This window comes from Rutidosis leptorrhynchoides, chromosome 11, assembly GCF_046630445.1.
Source record: "Rutidosis leptorrhynchoides isolate AG116_Rl617_1_P2 chromosome 11, CSIRO_AGI_Rlap_v1, whole genome shotgun sequence".
In the NCBI taxonomy this organism is placed as follows: domain Eukaryota; kingdom Viridiplantae; phylum Streptophyta; class Magnoliopsida; order Asterales; family Asteraceae; genus Rutidosis; species Rutidosis leptorrhynchoides.
In genome coordinates this window covers 145,906,320-145,929,117 of record NC_092343.1, presented here as the reverse complement: position 1 = coordinate 145,929,117, position 22,798 = coordinate 145,906,320, and the positions used below count along the sequence as shown (strand labels likewise).

General features: G+C 33.6%; 1 protein-coding gene and 2 pseudogenes across 1 annotated transcript; all 3 read right to left on the bottom strand.

Annotated features, from left to right (window-relative positions):
* Positions 1-694: 694 nt before the first annotated feature.
* On the bottom strand, positions 695-3,704 carry LOC139875036 (protein TRAUCO-like; annotated as a pseudogene).
* Positions 3,705-7,380: 3,676 nt separating this feature from the next.
* On the bottom strand, positions 7,381-8,254 carry LOC139876924 (uncharacterized). The gene is made up of 3 exons (XM_071864321.1): positions 7,914-8,254; positions 7,739-7,797; positions 7,381-7,662 (listed from the first exon to the last, which is right to left on the bottom strand). Exons 1-3 carry the CDS (start codon positions 8,194-8,196, stop codon positions 7,513-7,515), a joined length of 492 nt encoding a protein of 163 aa, XP_071720422.1. The 5' UTR covers positions 8,197-8,254; the 3' UTR covers positions 7,381-7,512.
* A 135-nt stretch (positions 8,255-8,389) lies between these two features.
* On the bottom strand, positions 8,390-12,156 carry LOC139875035 (TMV resistance protein N-like; annotated as a pseudogene).
* Positions 12,157-22,798: the final 10,642 nt, after the last annotated feature.

Below are 22,798 nucleotides of genomic sequence, written 5' to 3'. Positions count from 1 at the left end.
TCTACCATTCCCAAATTAGGTGTCGTAGAAGAGAAAGGAAAGGTCGCATGTTTAATTTATTTATTTATTTATTTATTACTAAAAGTCAATACTGGTCAATGCGCTACTCGTCCCCGATTCAACGTACTCATCCCCGATTCAACGTACTCGTCCCTCCAAGGTCCCAACCCACTCGTCCTGACTTGCGGCTTTTACAACCTTGGGCGTAACATGAGAAAGATAAAGCATATTGATAATTGATAATTTAACTTATAACACAAAACCTTATATTCGTCTTTCATTAATCTCGAAGGATTTATATGGTGACACATTACTCTTCACATCTAGAGTACGTTCCTGACAAGGCATGAGCATGTTGAGTGAACAGGCCAAGAGAATAGGTTACCCGCGTGCTCGCCTTTAATGACACTTAGCAGGATTATCATATAGCGGCAATAGTCAAGTCTTAAAGTTGCCTAGCTACTTAAGCCTATGACTTATAAACTACAACTCACTTAGCTGTTTAATTTTTAAGCAACTAATATTAAAATGTCTCATACAATGGACAATCCATATGAAACTAGTGGTCCTAATCCCCATTTAGTGCATCACCAAGCGTAGAAGATGATGAAGGATACAAGACTATGTACCTTTTTACAGAACCTCTTTCCATAAATTGAAACTAATCAACTGATACTTGTGTGTTTCCGCCATGTCAATGGTCGTCTTCTTTTACAACTTTCAGCCTGGGGCCCATTACAATGGCGCCAAAAGTATTTCCTGAAAGAAAAAAGAAAAAAACTTGCATCACAAAAACCAACCACGATTCGGCGTTCCTCTTCCTTAAGTACAATTAAATAGATTTATATGCCACGTGCAAAGAAATTGAAATACAACTTGCCTTTCAAAAAAAAAGAAAGAAAAATGAAAAGAAATTGACATACACAGACCCATTGTCAATCTGCTGGGAGTAAGGTTACACATTAAATGACAAAAGAAAGAAAGAAGGCCCGACTAATAAACATTGCACGCAAGGATTGGGAACGGCCTAAACTGGTATGACTAAAATCAAACCATAAGAAAAAGCTATTAGGCCAATAAAGGTTGTTCTAAATTCAATAATAAATCAAGTTATGTGAGTTCTGAAATCCGAAAACTTTGCAATCGTACAGCAACAAAAAAGAACAAAGTTACAACTATCAAAGAGTCAAATGAACCCCGTTGCAGAAATATGCTAGACACGTTATTATTGCTTTTCTTTGGACACACCGTTTTGAATTCTTCCATCAAAACCATGATATGGAGCTTCAACCATTAGTGTTGGGATAGAGCGTCCACCAAAGTCTTCCGGAAAGGCTTCAAAATTGGGACCAAAGTTGAATTTGACAACGCAATTAGTCTTATGTGGAATAGTATACATTGAAGCAGCATGATAGTAACGCCCACCATTGAGATCCTTGTATGCAGACCCTTGACAAATTCCATTTTTGAAAAAAAAAAAAAAAAAAAAAAACATATTTCACTTCCTGCACAATAAAATAATATATTGTATCTCTTCGTACTACAAGATAATCAGATTTGGAGAAAATAGAAATTCCAGAATGGATAATACAAAATTTGGAGTAACAACATTTACAAAGTGAACACATAACATACCAGATTCAGCAGGCAAACTTTCTTGCTATTTCGTTTTATGATTGACAGGCTAGAACAAATGAAGTACTATAGTATAAATTGTCTGAGATTTTCTACTTTCATAATTCAATATTGTTCTTTAAGTGTGTCAACTTAAACAATCAATCATAAAATTTGCTATTAATCAAAACAAATCGGCCCATTTAAACAGCTCAAAGATCAACAGCTCTGCAGAAAACTATACCATGTTAAGCTAAAAGTGATGTTCTAGTACCTACTAATATCTGCCTAAACTAACTTATAGTGGCCAATAAAAAAAGTTGATGCACTTGCATCAAATACTGTAGTACACCAAAAAGATCTAGCTCAACAACAGTATGAAGTTTTTACTTTAAATCTCTTTATAATCGAATTTCTTGACCAAAATTTAATCTACAAGCTATAGATCCTGCTTCAAAATATAAAAAAAAAAAAAAAAATTGGCCTACAAATTAAATGATATTGCAATCATAGTCACATATGATGTGTTATCCTTTGTAACAGATCTCCCCTTTCTTATCTATGAACTTTTTGAAGGTCTTTAATACAGTTCTACCACATATAACCATTACCATATGAGATAATCTTCATTAAAGCACACATTCTATTTGGTTGTAGTAACAATAGAGAACAAACCCCATATAAAATTTGAAGAGCACGAGAAATGATTTTCTAAAATAAACCAAATCAATTAACAGCACTGCATCAATATACCCAAATCATAAGAAGCACAAAGGTCCAAATAGCTCAATTAGACAACAGCAAACACTAAACAGATAAACAGTCACAAACCTGGCAAAACTTTAGCAGGTTCTTCTTTAGCATCTGCAGCATAAGCATACTTTTGGCCCTTAACCAACTGTGGTTGTTACGGTGCATACCCGTTCCCATCTGGCAAATTAATATAAAAACCCAATTACATCACCTTCAACATATCCTTCATCCCCATACTTTACCTTAAAGCTTTATGCACTTTACTCCCATCAATATCTCTATACCCATAACTATTCCCATCCTATCCAACTGGCGCCTGCAAATATGCCTTTTCGGTTGACCACCCAAGTCTAGTATGCCCTTAATTTCAAAATAACAATCAAGCTCCATCCATCACACCTCTAGTAGCCCTAACCATTCTATACCCTTTACACCTCCCTGCACTGTACCTATCTTCACTCAATACCACTTTTTCGGCATTATAAACTTTTGATAAATAAATTTTCATATCCGCAGAATCATCATTCTTATCGGCGTACCTATGAATCGGTGCAATTAAAACAGAATCCTCTGTTGTTTGAGCAGTAGCAGTTGTGGTACTTTTGGTCCTCCTTTCCCCCTTTCGTGATGCTGGTTTCGTCTACACGCTGTTTGATTTACTCTTACTTTTCTTCTTCTTACAGTTACTTGATTTGTTACCTTTTGGTTTTGCAATTTCCGGTAGTATTGGCGTAACCAGTTTTGCTGCAGCTACATCAATAGACATTTCATCCTCTTCATCCGGTTCTGGTACGAGTGATGATATGCTTTTAATTTTTACACTACTGGTTCGTCGTTATCTGATATGTACTCCCTGAATTCTGAACTGAATAGAGGACTCACTTGTTACACAATGAAAACTACAGAAATTAGAAACAAGCCTTGAACAATGTAACAAATTTTTTAATTGAATTACTCAATTAGGGTTACAAGAATTGAGGGAAAGAAGAATACAATTTGACTGAATGACTAAATATGTTACTGAACTAGCTACTTATGACACCAGGTAGCTAATAACAGAATCTGTTGTACAACTGTTTCTCTGGCCTAATTGAACTTGATTGTAACTAACGCATGTGACCTGTACATATCATTATCCTCCAGATCGTCTTTGGAGGATATGACTTTGGTGAAATTAGGTGAGCGTTTAGGGTTTGGTTCAATGTCTGAGAGTTCTTCAGATTGAAGTGGATCATCTTGGTGCCGGAATCTGTGTCAGGAGTTGCGGAGGTCGTAGATGTGGTCATAATTTTAGTGGTTAGGGTTTCGTCAACGACTGTAGTGGTGAGTTCACGTTTTTGGATCCATCATTGGTCATCATGATCGTCCATTGTTTCCTCGTAAAGCGTCCAACTAGAAACTGAAACGGGAAAAGAAAACCAAGAGGCGAATTTGAATTTGAAACGCAACCTGAAAACGGAAAATAAGAAATTGAATCCTAAGATATGTTAAAAGTGTGTTTTTTTTTATAAATGAAATGAAATGAAGGGAAGGGAAGGAGAATGAAGGAGAGGTAACTCAACCTTTCATTGAAAGGAAGAGATGAAGAGTAAAATACTCATTCATTCTCCGCCCTTTCTTTCCTGTAAAAGCTACAAATCAATTCCTTTCTTTCAAAATACTCAAAGTCTAAGGTTGCATTCTCGAGCTTTTTTGTGAAAGAAAAGAAAGGAGTTGGAGGGAGACTAGATTAGTTATGGATTCTTAGTTTTTTAGGGATGAAAGGGGAGGGGAGGAGAGTAAAGGAATAAAGGGGAGAGTAGAAGGGTTTTTTGTTTAGATCATTATCCGCCCAATTTTGAGCTTATTGGGATGGATAAGAGTTGTTACATATCTTAAAGACAATTTTGTCCTCTTACTTTTGACTTCTTTACACCTCAAAACTCTATAAGTTGTACTCCTAACTTGCACTCAAAATATTACTCGTGCACTACAACAAATTTGATATTTAAGCATGCATAAATGTACACACTTTTAAGAAATGTGTATTTTTTTGTTAAATTCCCCACACTTGTAAATGTGTGTAAATGTATTACACTTATAAGTGTAGAATATCATTATAGTTTCACACATAAAAATGTAGAGAAAAAAGTTCACACTAATTTGTGTGTAAAATTATAATTATAACCACACTTAAGAGTGTTAAGTTGATTTTGTCGCACATGATTTGTTCACGCTCCCCCTTGTGTGAAGAAATGAGGTGTAAGAAATTTTACTCACATTTTTAAATGTGATTAAATTTGTATTTGTACACACTAATAAATGTGAACAAACTTTTCCTACAATTTTAAATGTGAAATTTGAATAACATTTAACATTTATAAATGTAACAAACTTATACATATTTATAAGTGTGAGGAATTTGATAAAATGCTCACACTTTCTTACAAGTGTGTAAAAATATGCGTGAACAATTGCTAAATTTGTTGTAGTGGTATATTTATTTTTATTTATATTAAATATTAAAATTTAGTATTATATTATATATATACTCCATACTCCATACAATATATACCCCGTAAATAATATTTTGTGTGTGTTATTATTATATTCATTCAATTCAAATTAGTTATCGATTATATTTGCCATCTCGAATTTTTAAAGGTGATTTACTTGTTAATATTTATTGTTTATAATACATACAGTAATATAAGATACGGGCTGAGTTTTGCTATAATACGAAGTATACAAACTCTGTATATAATATAGTTGAGTGTATGTTTCGATGAATGTTAATTTACACATAAATGATAACTATAGTCAATGGGTATTATCCTAAAATTGTTTAATTTATTTAATTTTCTTTTTTTTTTTCTCTATACAACTCAAAAATAAAAATAAATAATTACTTTTATTTCTTTTCTTTCCCTTCTTTACAATTCGAGAATACATTTAAGTTTGTTCATATTACATTCATTTCCATCATTCTACTCTCCTTCTAATTCTTTTCCACTCTTTTCAACTTAAAAAAAACTCGAGAACACAGTGTAAACGCGAATCAGAAAACGGAAACGAGAATCTGAAAAGTGGAACGTAAATATGAAAATTGAAACGCTTATCATAAAACTTCGATAAACGGGTCTTGACCCAACCCAACCGACCCGGCCCAACCCAACTGACCTGGCCCAACCCGTTCACCCCGGCCCTTTTAAACCTTTTGAAAATTCTCAGACCTTCGACCCATGACCTCTTTCGACCCAACCCCATTCAGGTCTCGACCTAAACCAACCCGACCTTGTGTGTATATAAGAGACATGATAGTTAATTTTTTCAAGCCGTGAACAAATTTAAAGCTCTATCAAAACTGTTGCGTCGTTCACATGAGAAAAGCAAACTATTGCCAAGAAGGTCTAGCTGCCGGACCTACTTCAAGTATTCTTGTGTTTTTTTATTTGTTCTGTTCCTACTCTCTGGCCGTAGTTTTTTTTTGTGTTTTGCACTATCTTTGGAGTGGAGGCACATACAGACTTGATAACAGTTACGTCGTAGATTATAATAAGGCTCTGTGTTTGATATTCCACGGTCACTTAAATGTAGAGTGTTGCAGCTGGACGATGTTATTAACGTATCTATTAAAATATATTTCAAAGGGCACATATCATGTTCGTGTTGAGGCGCGGATTTCTAGGTTAGTTGGTTCTGAGGCAGAACTTATGACAAATCCGTTGCAGCTCAGCCACATATAAATGAAGTACAAAACTTCATTGATGCCCGTTATATTAGTCCTCATGCGTGTTGGAGAATCTTCAATTTTTCCAATACATTTTAGAATGCCGCGGGTACAAATTTTGGCGGCTCCTTTATAGAATATGTAACTCTTGACATTTGAAGGGAGTCAGCCACTTCAGTCGATTGTCAATGTCCCATGGCGTAAAAACAACTTTTAGAGAGTGGCTACATTTTAACGGTGTCAGCGATGCGGATTGTTTTATAACCTACCTGGTGATATGCTTAACCGGAATCTATGATTGGAGTTAAGCTATTCAACTATTCGGAGAACACAATTGGAAGAAATTTTCTCTAATCAGTTGATATTATTGCCAAAATTGAGAATTACAGAGTATAGAGAGAAAGGAAATTAAAACTAAAGGAATTGAGGCGAAGCCCTAATCACCTATTAACAGCTAATTCTGTTACAACGAACATCAACGACAACTCTAATTGACATATTAACAACTTCCTCTTGAACTGTAATTTTTCTCACGTGCATTGCACCTGACCTTGTCACATATTAATTGTAATTATTTCATTTACTTTCTTTTTAATTCGAGAATACATTTACTTATTTGATTTTACATCAATTTATCCTTAATCTCCCTTCCCCTTTCCACCCCATTCGTTTCCATCGAATAAAAAATTTAGAACACGGCGAGAGTTAAAGTCATTCACATGTTAAACCCTTGCCTCCTAATACCATTCCTCCTCCCCAAGTTTCTCAATTCCATTTTCCCCCAAATCCCCTTGACCTTCGGTGTTTGATCTCAGTCTTGGCAATGGATAATATTAGTTATTGTTTATTACTTGTGCTCATTGAATTATACATATAAACTGCTTTATATGACTTTACTTACACACACAGTATCATTTAGAGCATATATATCATCATCATTATAGTTATTGCATAAAACCTTAACAAAGTCACTTTTACATCGATTTCTATATATAACACGTGTGTTCGTGAAAAATAATCGGGTGGGTGGGGTCCCCTCAATACCAAGAACAATTCTTATCATAATTTCCATCCACGTACATAGATATTACAGTACATGCATTCACGTAACTATACATTCACAACAATTAGATAATCCAATTACAATTGCCATTGCATTTTACTTTTCTTCAAATTTCTTCATAAGCCCAAGACTATATTGGTTTTGTTGTTTCCCTGAATACATTACGAGGTTCTTTGGTAACTGATATGTCTTATTCGAGATAGACAAATCTCCTTAAGAATTGAAGAAGAAAGAAGTAGAATTGAGAATTTTATTACTGAAATCTGATGATCAATACAACAGTTACAACTTGTATTTATACATTTGACTTCAGATAATCTTAGCCATTAACTACAAACAACCAAACTATCTTGAATAACAGAATCCAACTACTTCAACTACTTTCCACAGCTTTCTTTTTCTTCTTTGTTAATTGATAGTCACTAGTCCACTTTGGTTGTATCTTCAATCGTTTAGGTCTTTCATTGTTGACTCCACAGTTGACTTTAGAGTTGACTCTACCTTGAGCTGTATCAGTAACATCCTACAAGAGAAAAAAAGGATTGATTATTAATTCATGTTATTAATTTTAGAAGTGTTTTAGTGTTTGTAAAGTGTACCTCTATTTCTCTAACTGGCGTGTTGGACTTCTTTTGTGAGAAAGCTCTAAAAAATGGTTCTGATAAAAAGCGATCATAAATGGTTCATAGTTAAGTTGTATCGGGATACAAGTCAAATAACTGATACGAATCACCTACTTTTTCACCAAGTGTTGAGATGAAAATTAAGATCTACCTTTAACTACGAAGGGATTACGTGAAGATCGCCCAAAATACCAATGGCACAGAAGGTACTCTCCAGTAGTTGATCGAAAAGGGGAGAGATCACCACCAATTATATGATTCCATGATTTGTAATAACCCAACGCATCTTCTTCTTCTTCTTCTTTAATGTCGCCATCATCATACACAAAACTCACCCCACACTCCCTTATAACATGTTCATCAAGTACCTCTTTTAAGAACAACGTGGTAATAGTGACATGGTCACCAGGTTCCATGTCCTTCACTGTAAACATGCAATGGCTTATATATGTTACACACTCCCCACCTACGTTGACTTCTTCAATACAATGCCTGTATCTCCAATTGGTGTTTTTTGTTATATTAAAAATTGAAATAATTGGCAAGTTTAGTCTGATTTGGTTGGATACTTTAGCACATGAAGATTGATGCATTACCACACAGCAAAAATTCAATCCCCTGAGTTTTTTAGGAGATGAAGGGAAGGGTGAATGATATTGGTTCCCCGTTTGTTACATCAGTAATCCAATTTGGCATCTGCTCCCCACCATAAATTGTGCTGAATATTCCAAATTCATAATACATCTGCCAGTTAAAATTCAATTAAACCAGCTTAATCAATTACAAAGCATACATACATCACATTCACATTTCACATAATAAGATATATACTATTTTTATTGTTATATAACAATGATAAACCTGGGTTTGAGATCCCTCTGATTCCGCAATATATCTATATCTATTATAAGTTTCAATGTGTCTTGTTTTAGTGAACTCTAAATTAGTCCACCCCAAATTACGTAATACAGCTTCCTCGACACCTGCCATAGGTTGGATTTTGACCACACCATCGATTTCAATGGATGAAGAAGCTAGTGGACGCAAATTCATATTTAACTTCAGTTGACACAATTCTGGATGAAATGACATTTTCCGTAGCAGATTAGTGTTACTGTTGGAATGACGGTACGCCAACAATCTTAAGGTACATGGAGGATGTTCGATTGATGTCAGCATATCACACTTATTCATATCAAGTCTCTCTAGGTTTGGAAGGGTTCTCACACAATTGGGCATCGAAACTATTGGATTACCGTTCAAGATTAAATCCTTCAACAGGGATAGGCAACTCCAGTTGATGGGAAAGTCTTCGCATGACAAATTATTATTTGAAAGCGCCAAAATTACTAATGAGCTTGAAAAATACAACTCGCTGAAACCGAAATCCCTCGAAATAGCCTCGACAGTGCCAGAGGAAGATGGCCGTTGTAACTTCAGGTCAATTAAGCTATCATTGACCTTCTTCAATGTCTTAAATGGAATCTCATTCGTATTACACCCATCCAGGTATAGTGTTTTGACATTTTTGAAGATGTCGATATTTGTTAGAAGCTTTCTACACTTGTTGCAGTCACGGAGATCGACAAAAGAAAGTTGATGACATTGCTCAATTGTTTCACAAACCTCAACCAAACTCGTGCATTTTTCAAGAATTAACATCTCGAGTGCAGGGAATTCACAAAAACCACCAAGAGTATGAAGCTGAAAACAGTGGCCCAGATCAAGAATCTTCAAACATCCAAGCAACCTGTTATCTTTTGAGTACGATTCACTCACCTGTTCAAATGGTGTAATTATCAGTATACGACTCAGCATCTATCTAAGAACAATTAAAATTGAAGTGGATCGATCAATCTACCTTTTGCTTGTCTCCAGGTCGTAGCATGTTATTAGAAGAGACATCAAAAGATTTGATATTGCTATAACGCAATGAGAGGTGAACTAGCTTCTTCATTGGTAATTCAGAAGGCATAGACTCTAAAGGGGGAAAAATACAAGCACAACTCTATTAAATCTGTTGGAAAGTTCTCATAAGAGCCTTTGAGGATAACATGTGTGAGTATTAGTATCTTCAGATTATCCATGTTACAAAATGCATCTGTTTCCAGCTCAAGTAATGATCCAAGCGGGCCAATGCAGAGACCTTTAATATTTCTAGTACCCTAATAAGAAAAAAAAAAATGCAGCAAATATTAAGAATTATAAGAAAATAGTATATAAATAAAACTATAAGTATTTTTACTAATTGACAAGACAGTTTGTTCACATACAGTCTTTTTTTTCAACACGTCGATTGAGTCCTCATTACCCCATAAAAAACTACGCTCCCATGGATTCTCAGATTCAAGATCTACAACATATTTTCCCATCTCTTGAATTAATGAATGCATATGAAACTCGCCATTCCTTCCAATACGAAGAAGACATCTGTCGATGAGATGTTCAATCCCAGTGCTAGTGTTTAAATTACATTCATGTAGCACGGTTTCTGCAAAACCTCTATCCATCCCAACAAAAAGGCATGCAATATACTTAAACAATTCCTTGTCATTTTTGGACTCCAAAGATTCAAAGCTCATTTTCAAGATATTATTTACACGGGAAACATGTCCCTCGGGTCCTTTTTTTAGTTCTTTTATGCAGCTTTCCCAATAAGAAAGATCTCGATTATATAGATTACTGCCCAAAACTTTGAGAGCCAATGGATGTCCTTGACAATACTTCAAAATATCCTCTGAAACCACTTTATAGCCATCTTTAAGCTCTTCACAATTGAACGCATGATGACACAAAAGCTTTAGTGATGCGTCGTTACATAAGTGTTCAAGTGGGTACTTTTTATGTCTGTATTCAGCTTTCGCTTTGCATAGTTCACACCTCTCTGTCAACGACATGTTCCTGGTCGTTATAATGATTTTGCTTCCTTGATTAAAACCCTTGTTTCCCAGTAAAGCGTCCAACTGCTCTATACTATCAATATCGTCAAGAACTATCAACACTTTATTAGAGGCTACAGAAACATCATGAACTTGAATTGAACTTGCTTTTGAAATATCATTACAAAGTTGATTTTTTAAATCAAGCAATCCCTTAATATTTCCATCACACTTCCTACTAATATCTTCAACGATGCTGCTTGTATCGAACTCGCGACAATATGAGTCATATATATATTTGGCTAAGGTTGACTTTCCAATCCCACCCATACCATATATACTAAGAATGTCGACTGTATGTGATGATCCATCTTTCAACCATGAACTGACGTATTCAATTGCATCTTCCTTTCCAATAAGTAGTGGTAAACTAGTCCTTACGGGTACACGTATTCTTTTGGAAAGTTCTTTAACAATTTCTTTGATGAACTCAGTCTCCAGCCTGAAAATTAATTTTGCATAGAGAACCTTGGATTATTTATTTTTTTATTTTGGCGAAAAAAAAAACTTTATTACTAAACCAAGAACAACAACCACCATACAAATATAACCGATCTAAGAAAATTAAAACATAACTCATACAAAACAACCTTTGATGAGATCGTATACATTTAGCAGGATATTAAATGGTAGTAGTAATGAATCAGTGGTTAATTTTCATATAGTGTATTTAAATTCGGTCATTCGGTGGTAAGTTCATTGGATGCATCGAACATCCAACATCCATCATACTGAATTTGGATATTTCAATTACTCAAATAAGATCTTACAAACTTGGACTGTATATAAAAAAAAAATTGTACTATTTATACAGTATATAGTAAACTAAAAATCCTGATTATCCAGCACACAAAGTTGATCAGGATTGTCAACCTCATCAATTGTATTCAAAAAAATGGAGAAAAAAAAAGTAGTTTACCTGCCCTTTACATCCAAGCCAGTTAAATTAGAAACTTTTGTAAGTGCTTCCTTCCATATTTCTATCTTCTCTGCTAATTTCATTTTTTTCTCCACATCTGTTTCTGCTTCCATCTTCTGTTTATGTTCTGCCATTGCCTCTCCGAAGCTGTTTTGTTGCTTCCTGACGTCAGTGGGTTCGACATGATAGAAGATGGGGATAACTATTTGTTTGAAGTTCTTATGTCGGTCAAGAATCAATACAAGTTCATCAAGGCGCCATGTAGAAGAAGCATAATTCTTAGACAACACGATAATAGAAGCCCTTGATGATTTAATTGCACTCTCCAATTTGGGTTTCAAATAAAACCCGATTGGAATCTCTTCATTGTCCAACAAGGTTTTGAGATTATCACGTTCAAGGGCTTGGTGGAGGTGACTGGTGAAGCTAAGACGAGTATCAATACCTCGAAAGCTCAAAAATACGTCATACTTTTCATCATGATTATTACTTGATGAAGATTGTTCTAAACCATCAGTAAGAATAACCATAACCATTTTAGTGAAATTGGAATGTTATGAGTGAGTTGTGAAATGAGCTGCAACTAGCATATGGTTTTGTATCAGATCCAGATTTACTTTTCAAAGATCAACGACCCAGTCAACAACTAATGAGTACATTTTATAACAAAATTACTAAAATAGTCCTTATAATTTGTCCAAAAATACTGTTTTGGTCCTTTGTGTTTTTTTACTAAAAAGGTTTGTGTCTGTGTGGTATATAGTCTCTCAAACTGGTTGTTAAAAACACCTACATGAAACATGTGCAAAGCACGTTGAGGATATTTTGAGTTTTTTAAGAGAGTATTGTACTTCCAAAAAATATTTAAGAGAAGATGGTACTTCAATAAATATTTTTCAAAACATTATAATATTTCTTTTTCCTATTTTCCTGTTATTCTTACTAACTTCAACAGAAACAGTTTTATCTTACTAACTTCACCTGGCTTAGCATTAAGGGTGTACCAATTTCATGTTGGACTGAAGAGAATTTCAAAAAAATAACAGGATGGTATGGAAATATTTTCGACTGTTACAATTGCAACCTAAATGGGAATCAAAACTTGGTTGTCGGAAAAATACTGGTCAAACTCCGGGGACACCAATTATTGAATGAAACAGTCGAAGCTAAGGTTGGTGAGAAACTATTTTATGTTCAAGTAATAGAAGAAGTAAACGGTAATGTAGAAATTGAAATGGAGGAAATAGAAAACTTAGACTCTGAATCTTCAGACGAAGAATCCTCATTCCCACTTGAAAAGATGAACGGAAAAGCTGAGTCCCTGGACACGTAATTTATAAATAAGAACAAATTGTCAATCATTGAGAACTAGACAAAGGATAGTGGAAGATTGAATCTCATAAAGACTCGATTGATCTATTTAGTTTCAAACGTACAAAAACGTTTTCAGTTTAAAAAGAACTTTATTATTAAAACGTATATAACTTTTATAAATATCTAGAACCACTTTGACAACTCATTACTTAACTAGTATGATAAAGATAACGATATTTATATTTTATTTTATTAAATATATATAACGATTTAAATTAATATTATATATATTTATACGCGTATAATACGTACATAGTTTTATACTTTTACTATACTTAAACTTTACCTTTACTTTATTTTTACTTTACTTTAACTTTAATAATTCATACTTTAATAATATATACTTTAATAATTCACTTTAATAATTCATACTTTAATAATTCACTTTAATAATTCATACTTTAATAATTCATTTTAATAATTCAAAAATCTATTATAAATAGAATTCAATAGGTTTCATTATTTCATAGAAACTTGAAAATATTTTTCTCTAAACTCTCTCAATCGATTTACATATATATATTTACTCCGTATTATTTCAAGATATTATTAGTATACATAAAATATTACGACGGAGTGTTGTCCGAGTGATTTCGAAATTGTTTTTCGAGTAGGATATGATTAAGGAAATTATGGGTTATAGCTATGGAGGTGATTGAGTATGGTTCATGGGTATGCTCGTGAGGTCAATATAGTGTTTATCATTTTCGTTGCGTCTACGTACCTTTCCTGCAATATTGAATCTCAATATTGATACGTGAGTACTCATAATTTAACTTTTACATACTAATAGTGTATCCCTGACTAGTGCTCGAGTATTTAGGATTATGCATGCTTGTACTTTTGATATTGCCCTTAGACAGGTTAGGTTGAATCTTGAATTAGTTACACTTGCGGTTGAGATAAGGTATAAGATATGCATGTCCTTGGAAAGCTAGCGAAAAATTAAGAACTTTTCCTTTAGATATCGAATGGTTTCGATGAACGGATTAGAAGTTATAATCAATTGAATTTTCGATATTTTTATTAAAAATGATTATTATTATCGTCGTTTTTATCGTCGTTCTAGTTTTATCTTATTATTATCATTATTATTATCTTTATCAATAAAAGGGATTTATCATTAAAAATTGTTTTTTTATTACTATCGTTATTATCGTTAAAGTTATAATTAGTATTATTATTATTATTATCCAATTATCATTATTATTATTATTATTATTATTATTATTATTATTATTATTATTATTAGTATTATTATTATTATTATCATTATTAATATATATATATATATATCATTATTTAAAAATGGTTATTGTTATTATTATTATTACTATATTATCATTAAGATAATTATTAGTATTATCGTTAATAATATTATAGTAACTATCATTATTAATATTAGTGTAATTAAAACAAATAATTGTAACACCTAAATATTTTGATTACTATTATTATCATTATTATGAACACGATATAAAAGACGATTAAAAGCTATTAAACGAAACGATTAGGAAATAATGAGTAAGAGTATCATGATGAAATTAAAATATTATAAGATATTAATTTAGATAAAATTATCGTTCTTATTATTTTTATCATTACTATTATTATTAAAAGTATCGTTAGTATTAAAACTATCATTTTAACAAAAATTATCATTTTAATAGAAATGTCATTGTTACTATAAAATATCATTATTATTATTATTTTAAATAGAATTATTATTTTAAAGATAATATTAAAAATTATCGTAAATATTAAAGTTATCATAATTAGAATTATCGTTTTATCATAATGTCATCTTAGTAATTATAAATATTGATATTTTTATAATAATAATTATTATTACAAAATAATACAACTTTTACTTACTATCATTATAGATATTATTTTATAAAATAAATATGTGATACAAACATATTTTACTACATGTAATAACTTACTTTAATAATACCTATCATATTATCTTTATGATATTAAATGAACCCTATAAATTTTATTACTTAATATATATAAAAGTATATTTGATTATATAAATTTAATATAAAATTTTATTTATTAATAAATAAATTATATTATTTACTCTAATAAATCTTTTTAAAATATTTAAAAATATAAAACGACGATATTTAAACTATATATTAATCATGTATAGATTTTTAGAAATTATTTTGAGTCAAATTTACTTTTGTTGACTTTTGCATATTAGTCTCGAGCATTAGGATTGTGGTACACTATGACTTGACCTAATTTGTTAGACAAATATTGACCAACATATAAATATATATAATTAATTTAGGTTCGTGAATCCGAGGCCAACCTTGCACTTGTTCAATGACGTTATATGTATTTTTACTACGAAATACAGTATGGTGAGTTTCATTTGCCTTTTTACCCTTTATATTTTTGGGCTGAGAATACATGCGCAACTTTTATAAATGTTTTACGAAATAGACACAAGTACGTGAAACTACATTCTATGGATGAATTATCGAAATCGAATATGCCCCTTTTTATTAAGTCTGGTAATCTAAGAATTAGAGAACAGACACCCTAATTGACGCGAATCCTAAAGATAGATCTATTGGGCCTAACAAACCCCATCCAAAGTACCGGATGCTTTAGTACTTCGAAATTTATATCATGTCCGAAGGAGGATCCCGGAATGATAGGGGATATTCTTATATGTATCTAGTTAATGTCGGTTACCAGGTGTTCACCATATGAATGATTATTTTTGTCTCTATGCATGGGACGTATATTTATGAGAACTGAAAATGAAATTCTTGTGGTCTATTAAAATGATAGAAATAAATGATTATGATAAACTAATGAACTCACCAACCTTTTGGTTGACACTTTAAAGCATGTTTATTCTCAGGTGTTAAAGAAATCTTCCGCTGTGCATTTGCTCATTTTAAAGATATTACTTGGAGTCTTTCATAGCATATTTTGAAGAACGTTGCATTCGAGTCATTGAGTTCATCAAAGATTATTATTAAATCAATTTATAGTTGGATAGTGGATATTATGAAATGGTATGCATGCCTGTCAATTTTCGATGTAAAGAAAGTTTGTCTTTTAAAAACAAATGCAATGTTTGTAAAATGTATCATATAGAGGTCAAATACCTCGCAATGTAATCAACTATTGTGAATCGTTTATAATGTATATGAACGGGTCCTTTCAGTTGGTATCAGAGCGGTGGTCTTAGCGAACCAGGTCTGCATTAGTGTGTCTAACTGATAAGTCGATAGGATGCATTAGTGAGTCTGGACTTCGACCGTATCTGCATGTCAAAAGTTTTGCTTATCATTTTGTGTCGAAAATTAACTACTTATTATCCTCAGAAAATTACCTGCTTATCATTTTTAGTCTAAGACACGTCTTGCTGTATTGATTGCATGAATAGTGTATAGACAAAAATTCATATCTTAGCATATCTGCTAAATCATATCTTATCGTATCTGTTACTTTAAACTTTGCCTGACATATCCCGCAAAGTCCTCCGTAATCTACGAAATCTTTTGATCTATATATATATATATATATATATATATATATATATATATTCTATGTAATTAGAATACCATCCGTTAGCCAAAATCATTTCATATCGGAAAAAAAAAATCCTTTATCCAATCGTACGAAATGGAATTCGTCATCAGTTCAAGTCACTAAGATTCCGAAATGGAATCCCATTCAAGCTCCGAAAGCAGTGTGACCGGAATAGATCAACCAATCAGTCATCACCTATTCTGGATGAATTGGGGATGGGTTCGTAGCCTCCTCAATCATTGGAGACAAGAACGGGTCCTTTCAAGTCCCTGGACACGTCAGCAAGTCCAGACCATGTTAATGACAGTCTCGGAATAGCCAAAACCCTAACGGTAGTATGGCCTCGGTCAATGCAAATCTCGAATCCACACCTGATATTAGCAATAAATTCGCAAAAGGCTCTGTATTTTCCAAGGAGGACAATTTTAATGAAGAGGAAGAAAGGAACTTTTTAAATTCGGTTAACCCTAATAATGTTAACAATAAACCGTACTCCCCCACTCCCTCAAGCCCATCAACCTCTTCCAGCCCAATACCCGATACTTGCCCTCAAAACAACACCACATCCTTAAGCCCAAACACAAGCCCAATATTTAGCAACACCCCAACCCACAAAAATGACCCAATCAACACAGCTTCAAACGACCCATCTTTTGATGAACAGTTAGGACTTGCTAACCCATGTTTCAATTACATCCTGCACAGCCCAGCTCCACAACCAATTCATCCCTAGCCATTTTTCTTCCAATCCATCCCCGTTAAGAAACAGAGAAAACCAAAAATCGTCAAAAAACCATGTATAACTCCTACAATTCAAAACTCCACAGAATCACCCCAACCTGTAAATAAAAAAAGGAAAAAATCACACAGCAGTACTAATTCCCAAAATTCGAAAGATGTTCTGTGGTCAAAGCTAAGGAAGTGGAACACCTTATCAAGGATTCACAACATTTTCTGTTTACTTTTCAGTTTAAGTAAATGTTATAAAAATACTGTAATTTTTGTTTACTTTTCAGTTTTACCCTTACATTTTCTTTCTCCTTTAATCTAACAATATAAATTAAGTGCATAATAGAACTTAAGCTTCTTATTCTTTTCTATTTATAGAAGTGGACTATTAATTTGGGACATTCCAAAATGGAATACTGGACTATTAATTTCTATTAATTTGGGACGGAGGGAGTAATAAATAAAATAACACCATCAACCAATTTATATTTCAAACTACCAATTAACAATTCATAATATTAACAATTCATGATTTAGTCACCCGAGATCCAAAATTTTGACAATTCCTGCAAAGTGGGAATTAAACTTCAACGTGAAAGTAGGTAATGAACTAGTCGTGTAGTTTGAAGGGCTATATGCCTTGTCATTCCTTATAATTTCAAGATGCTCGACTAGAGTGCCCAAGCCTAATCCTAGGTATTCTCCATCAGCAAACTACTTGCTCTATACCGAGAACGGTGAACCCGAAAGTTACTTTGAGGCAAGGAAATCAAAAGAATCCATACAATGGAAGCTTGCCATGAAAGAAGAGATGGGGTCACTTGAGAAGAATAAAACTTGGTCACTAGTGAAATTACCTCATGATAAAAGGGCGTTGCAAAGTAAATGGGTGTATCGAATCAAGAATGAGTTGGATGGCAAGAAAAGGTACAAGGCTCGTTTGGTGGTTAAAAGCTTTCAACAAAAGGAAGGGGTTGACTACAACGAGATATTTTCACCCGTAGTTAAAATGACTACTATTCGTTTGGTACTTTCCATGGTTGCATCCGAGGACTTACATCTTGAACAACTAGATGTGAAGACCGCATTCTTACATGGTAACCTTGATGAAGAATCTATATGAAGCAACCCGAGGGCTTTGAGGTAAAGGGTAAAGAGAAGTGGGTTTGTAAGCTAAAGAAAAGTTTGTATGGATTGAAGCAAGCACCTCGACAATGGTACTTGAAGTTTGACGAGTTTATGAAGAAGATTGGTTTCTTATGATGTGAAGCGGATCACTGTTGTTACTTGAAGAAATTAAAGTCTTGTTACATAATCTTATTCTTGTATGTTGATGACATGTTACTTGCAGGTTCCTACATGTTCAAAATCAACAAGTTGAAGGGATTACTTTCCCATGAGTTCGATATGAAAGATCTTGGTGGTGCTAGGCAAATACTTGGCATGAGTATTGTGTGTGATAATGTGAAGGGTACTCTATACTTGTCTCAATCCAAATATATTGAGAAAGTTGTAGAGAGGTTTAACATGAAAAATTTAAAGGCTCGTTCTATGCCTTTGGGTAGCATGATAAAGTTATCGAAAAGTCAATCACCTAAAACGGAAGAAGACAAAACGGAAATGGAAAAGGTTCCATATGCATCGGTCGTGGGTAGTATTATGTATGCCATGGTTTGTACAAGACCCGATATTGCTCACGCAATGGGAGTTGTAAGTCGTTATATGTCTAATCCGGGAAAAGAGCATTGGGAAGCAGTTAAATGGTTGCTTCGTTATTTGAAAGGTACTTCTAATATGAGATTGTGCTTCTCTAAAAGCAATGTCATACTTAGAGGTTATGCGGATGCTAATTTGGGTGGATGTAATGATTCAGGGAAAAGCACTACGGGTTATGTTTTCACAATAGGGAAGACGGCGGTTAGTTGGATGTCTCGACTACAAAATAGTGTTGCTTTGTCAACCACTGAGGCCGAATATATGGCTATTGCGGAAGCTTCTAAAGAGCTTGTTTGGTTGAAGAACTTCTTAGGTGAATTGGGTAAAAGACAAGACTATTGCGTCTTGTATTGTGATAATCAAAGTGCGATACATCTTGGGAAAAATCCGGTGTTTCATAGTCGTACGAAACACATTAAGTTAAGGTATCATTTTATTCGTCAACATATAAATGATGGTACTTTAGCATTGGCGAAAGTCCTTGATACGAAGAATCCTGCCGACATGTTTACTAAGGTGGTTACGACGGAGAAGTTGAGGTTTTGCATTGCCTCAACTGGTCTTCTCATGACTTGATGAGAGAAGACGTCGACTAGGGAATTAGAGAGTTGATATTTCAATTCTAACAAGTAGTGTTGAAGACCTTGTATCGAAAGTCTGCTCATCCGAAGTATGTGTTGAGTGTGCATGTCTCAAATGGAGTTTGGCGGTATAATGGTGGTTTAACGTTCTTGGTTAGATCGTTGATATTTTGGGTTGACGAAGGTTGGGTTTGTTCAAAGTCTCCAAGTGGGAGATTGTTGGAAATATGGAGATCTTTAAACAATAAAGGAAAGGAAATTAGAGGGAAGATGTTAGGAAACTCACAAGAAGCTTCCACGAAATTGTTAGGAAACTCACATGTAGCTTCCACGAAGTTGTTAGGAAACTCACATGTAGCTTCCACGAAACTGTCAGGAAACTCACTTGTAACTTCCATGAAGCTGTCAGGAAACTAACATGAAGCTTCAAGGAAATGTTTTAGCTTACTCAAACTATTCTATAAATAGACCCTCTTGTAACTCATTGTAAACACACCAAGAAAAATTATCAATAATATTCCCTAGTTGGCCGTGGACTAAAACAATCACAACGATTGCATATAACCACGTTATCTCGCTTGTGTCGATTTAATTTTCTAGTCTATTATCTTTCGTTCATTATTGTGGGTGAGTGATTCTATTGAATTACTATTGTTGTTTGGGTCCTAAATCCTTACAGAACGTGCACTTATTAAAACAGATTTCAAATCACAGCCGGCTGATTAACTTTGATTTAATGCAAAATTCAAATAAACAGTTATATTGACTATTGAAATGCTTTAATATCAGCGACAACATGGTACATACTCATCCCGTGGAATGAGTAGGCGACTGTTTTTGATGACATCATGTACGATTTGATGGACAATCCAATAGTTATAGCAGTTACTTCTTGCAGAGTTGCAGACCAAAGATATTCAACAGTCAATTAAAAAAATGCACCTGCTATTAAAATTTTTCAGTTTTATTCATATTTGGATTTGATGGTTACAAATAGTAACAACACATTCAAAATGGTTGCATTATAGAACAAATGCAGTAAAAAGCTACTCCATCCACTCACTGGTATTTCAACCCAGATGATCCAGCAGGAACCATAAAGAAATAAACCCCATGGCTTTTCAGACCATGCTCTTTACATTTTATAGTCACTGTTGTTGCGGGTGTACTTTAAGCTGTCAGCTACTTCTTGATCCCATGCCACCCATTGAGGTTAATATTTAATTGAAACCTTGCATTATGTGTTTTACAGTCAGTTGAATTCACGTGTGAGGGGGTCATCGAGCAAATTGGGGTGACACAAAGATTGGTTCTACACTTCTACAGATCCTGCGAGAGTTGTTAAAACTTATTGTGTGAAAAAAACATTTAAACTTATGATATTACTGCTTTTCAGCCGGTTAGCGTAACCGCTTCACTGACTCCTATCACGATATCCATATTTGTTTAATTTCTATAAGTTAACTAATACATATAAAATGAGTCAAAAAAATATTTTACTTTACACTTGCTTACTTCAGAGGTTGACATTTTACACATCCTATTTACTGTTAAATTATAAGACCCACATGTACAAGTGTACGTGTTGAGGATGCCACCGCCACCACCACCACCCACCGAAACCAAACAAAGCCCAGTACCCCAACAGCCAATTGAAGCAACAGGCAACAACGGCAACACCACCACCTCTCGATCAACAGCCAAATTCAATTGTGCCAAAATCTTTATATCTATTTTTCCATACAACTCACAATGGTAACTCTTTGATGATACACTTCACTTGCCATCTGATTTTGTCCTCTTCACTTTATGATATAAATAGTAGTGCTCTCTATCGTCAGCTAATGTTATTTGTGAGTTACTTTGACGCACACAAGGTGTTTGATTAAATGTCACCCATACGGCCATACAAGTTCTGTTATTTCAATTTGTTTTGTTGTTTTAAAAGTCATCTTTGTAAATTAAAAGTTTGATTAGATTTTTATATGACATGAAACTTATCTGGATGCCTTAGTGAATGGTGAGTTGAATAGAAGTATTCTTCTCTTGTTAATCTGTATATACATAAATACATATGTACTCAGTTGTTATATCTTGCTTATGTATAAAGTCTAACAATCTATATTTCGAATGTAAAATGTGATAATGATTTATGCATACTGGATATAAATGTATGTGATCTCCATCTATCGATAAATTCATTTTGGTCCTTATACATGCCTTTTAACTTGATATTTTGCAGTATGAGGTGTTTGCAACCCAAATGAAAAATGGTGAAAAATAACACTTACTTAAATATCTATCTTTTGTAAATTTTATATAGCTACCAAATAGGTCTGTATTGCATGTACAGTATTATTCAAAACTAACTTGCCACTAGTTAAATGTGTACTACAGCTGATTATTATCTTAATCTACTACGTTAACAGCAATGACCAGGCTTTATCTTCCTAAGTACTTTGAAAGTGACCGTTAATATCTGACACCAGTATGTGATGAACCAAGTGTATCAGTTATAACACTATTTATTTCAGATCATGACAACGCAGCATTACAATGTTTTTTGGTAACATCCTGGAAGAGCAAAAAAAAATATATATATATATTATTAATTAATAGTATTAAATTTAGATGTGTTTGAGTGTTTGTGAAGTGTACCTCTATTGCTCTAACAGGCTTGTTGGACTTATTTTCTGAGAAAGCTCTAAAAAATGCTGTATGTTCTGATAAAAAGTGATACATAAAATGTTAATTGTTATGTTGTGTCGGGATACAAGTCAAATGACTCATCCCAATCACCTACTTTTTCACCAAGTGTTGATAAAATTGAAGATCTACCTTTAACTAAGAATTCTTGACGTGAAACTCCCCCAAAACACCAGTTGTATAGAAAGTACTCTCCGACAGTTAATTGAAAAGCGGAGAGATCACCACCAATTATATGATTCCATGATTTGTAATAACCCAATGCATCTTTTTCTTCATCTTCAATACTTGCATCATCATACACAAAACTAACCCCACACTCCCGTGTACCTTCTTCACGAAACTCATGTGTGAGCATATTAATAGTGACGTGGTCCCCAGCTTCCATGTCATTCACTGTAAACATCCAATGACTTATGTATGTTACACACTCCCCACCTGCTTTGACTTCATCGAAGATGCGGTTCTTTGTTATATTAAAAAATGTAATAGTTGGCAAGGTTAGTCTAAT

Coding starts and splice junctions, on each gene's coding strand:
- LOC139876924 (XM_071864321.1), bottom strand. CDS start 8,196: ATGTTTACAGTGAAGGACATGGAACCTGGTGACCATGTCACTATTACC. Junction 7,798..7,913: donor TAATCCCTTCGTAGTTAAAG/GTAGATCTTAAT, acceptor GCTTTTTATCAG/AACCATTTTTTAGAGCTTTC. Junction 7,663..7,738: donor CGCCAGTTAGAGAAATAGAG/GTACACTTTACA, acceptor TTTCTCTTGTAG/GATGTTACTGATACAGCTCA.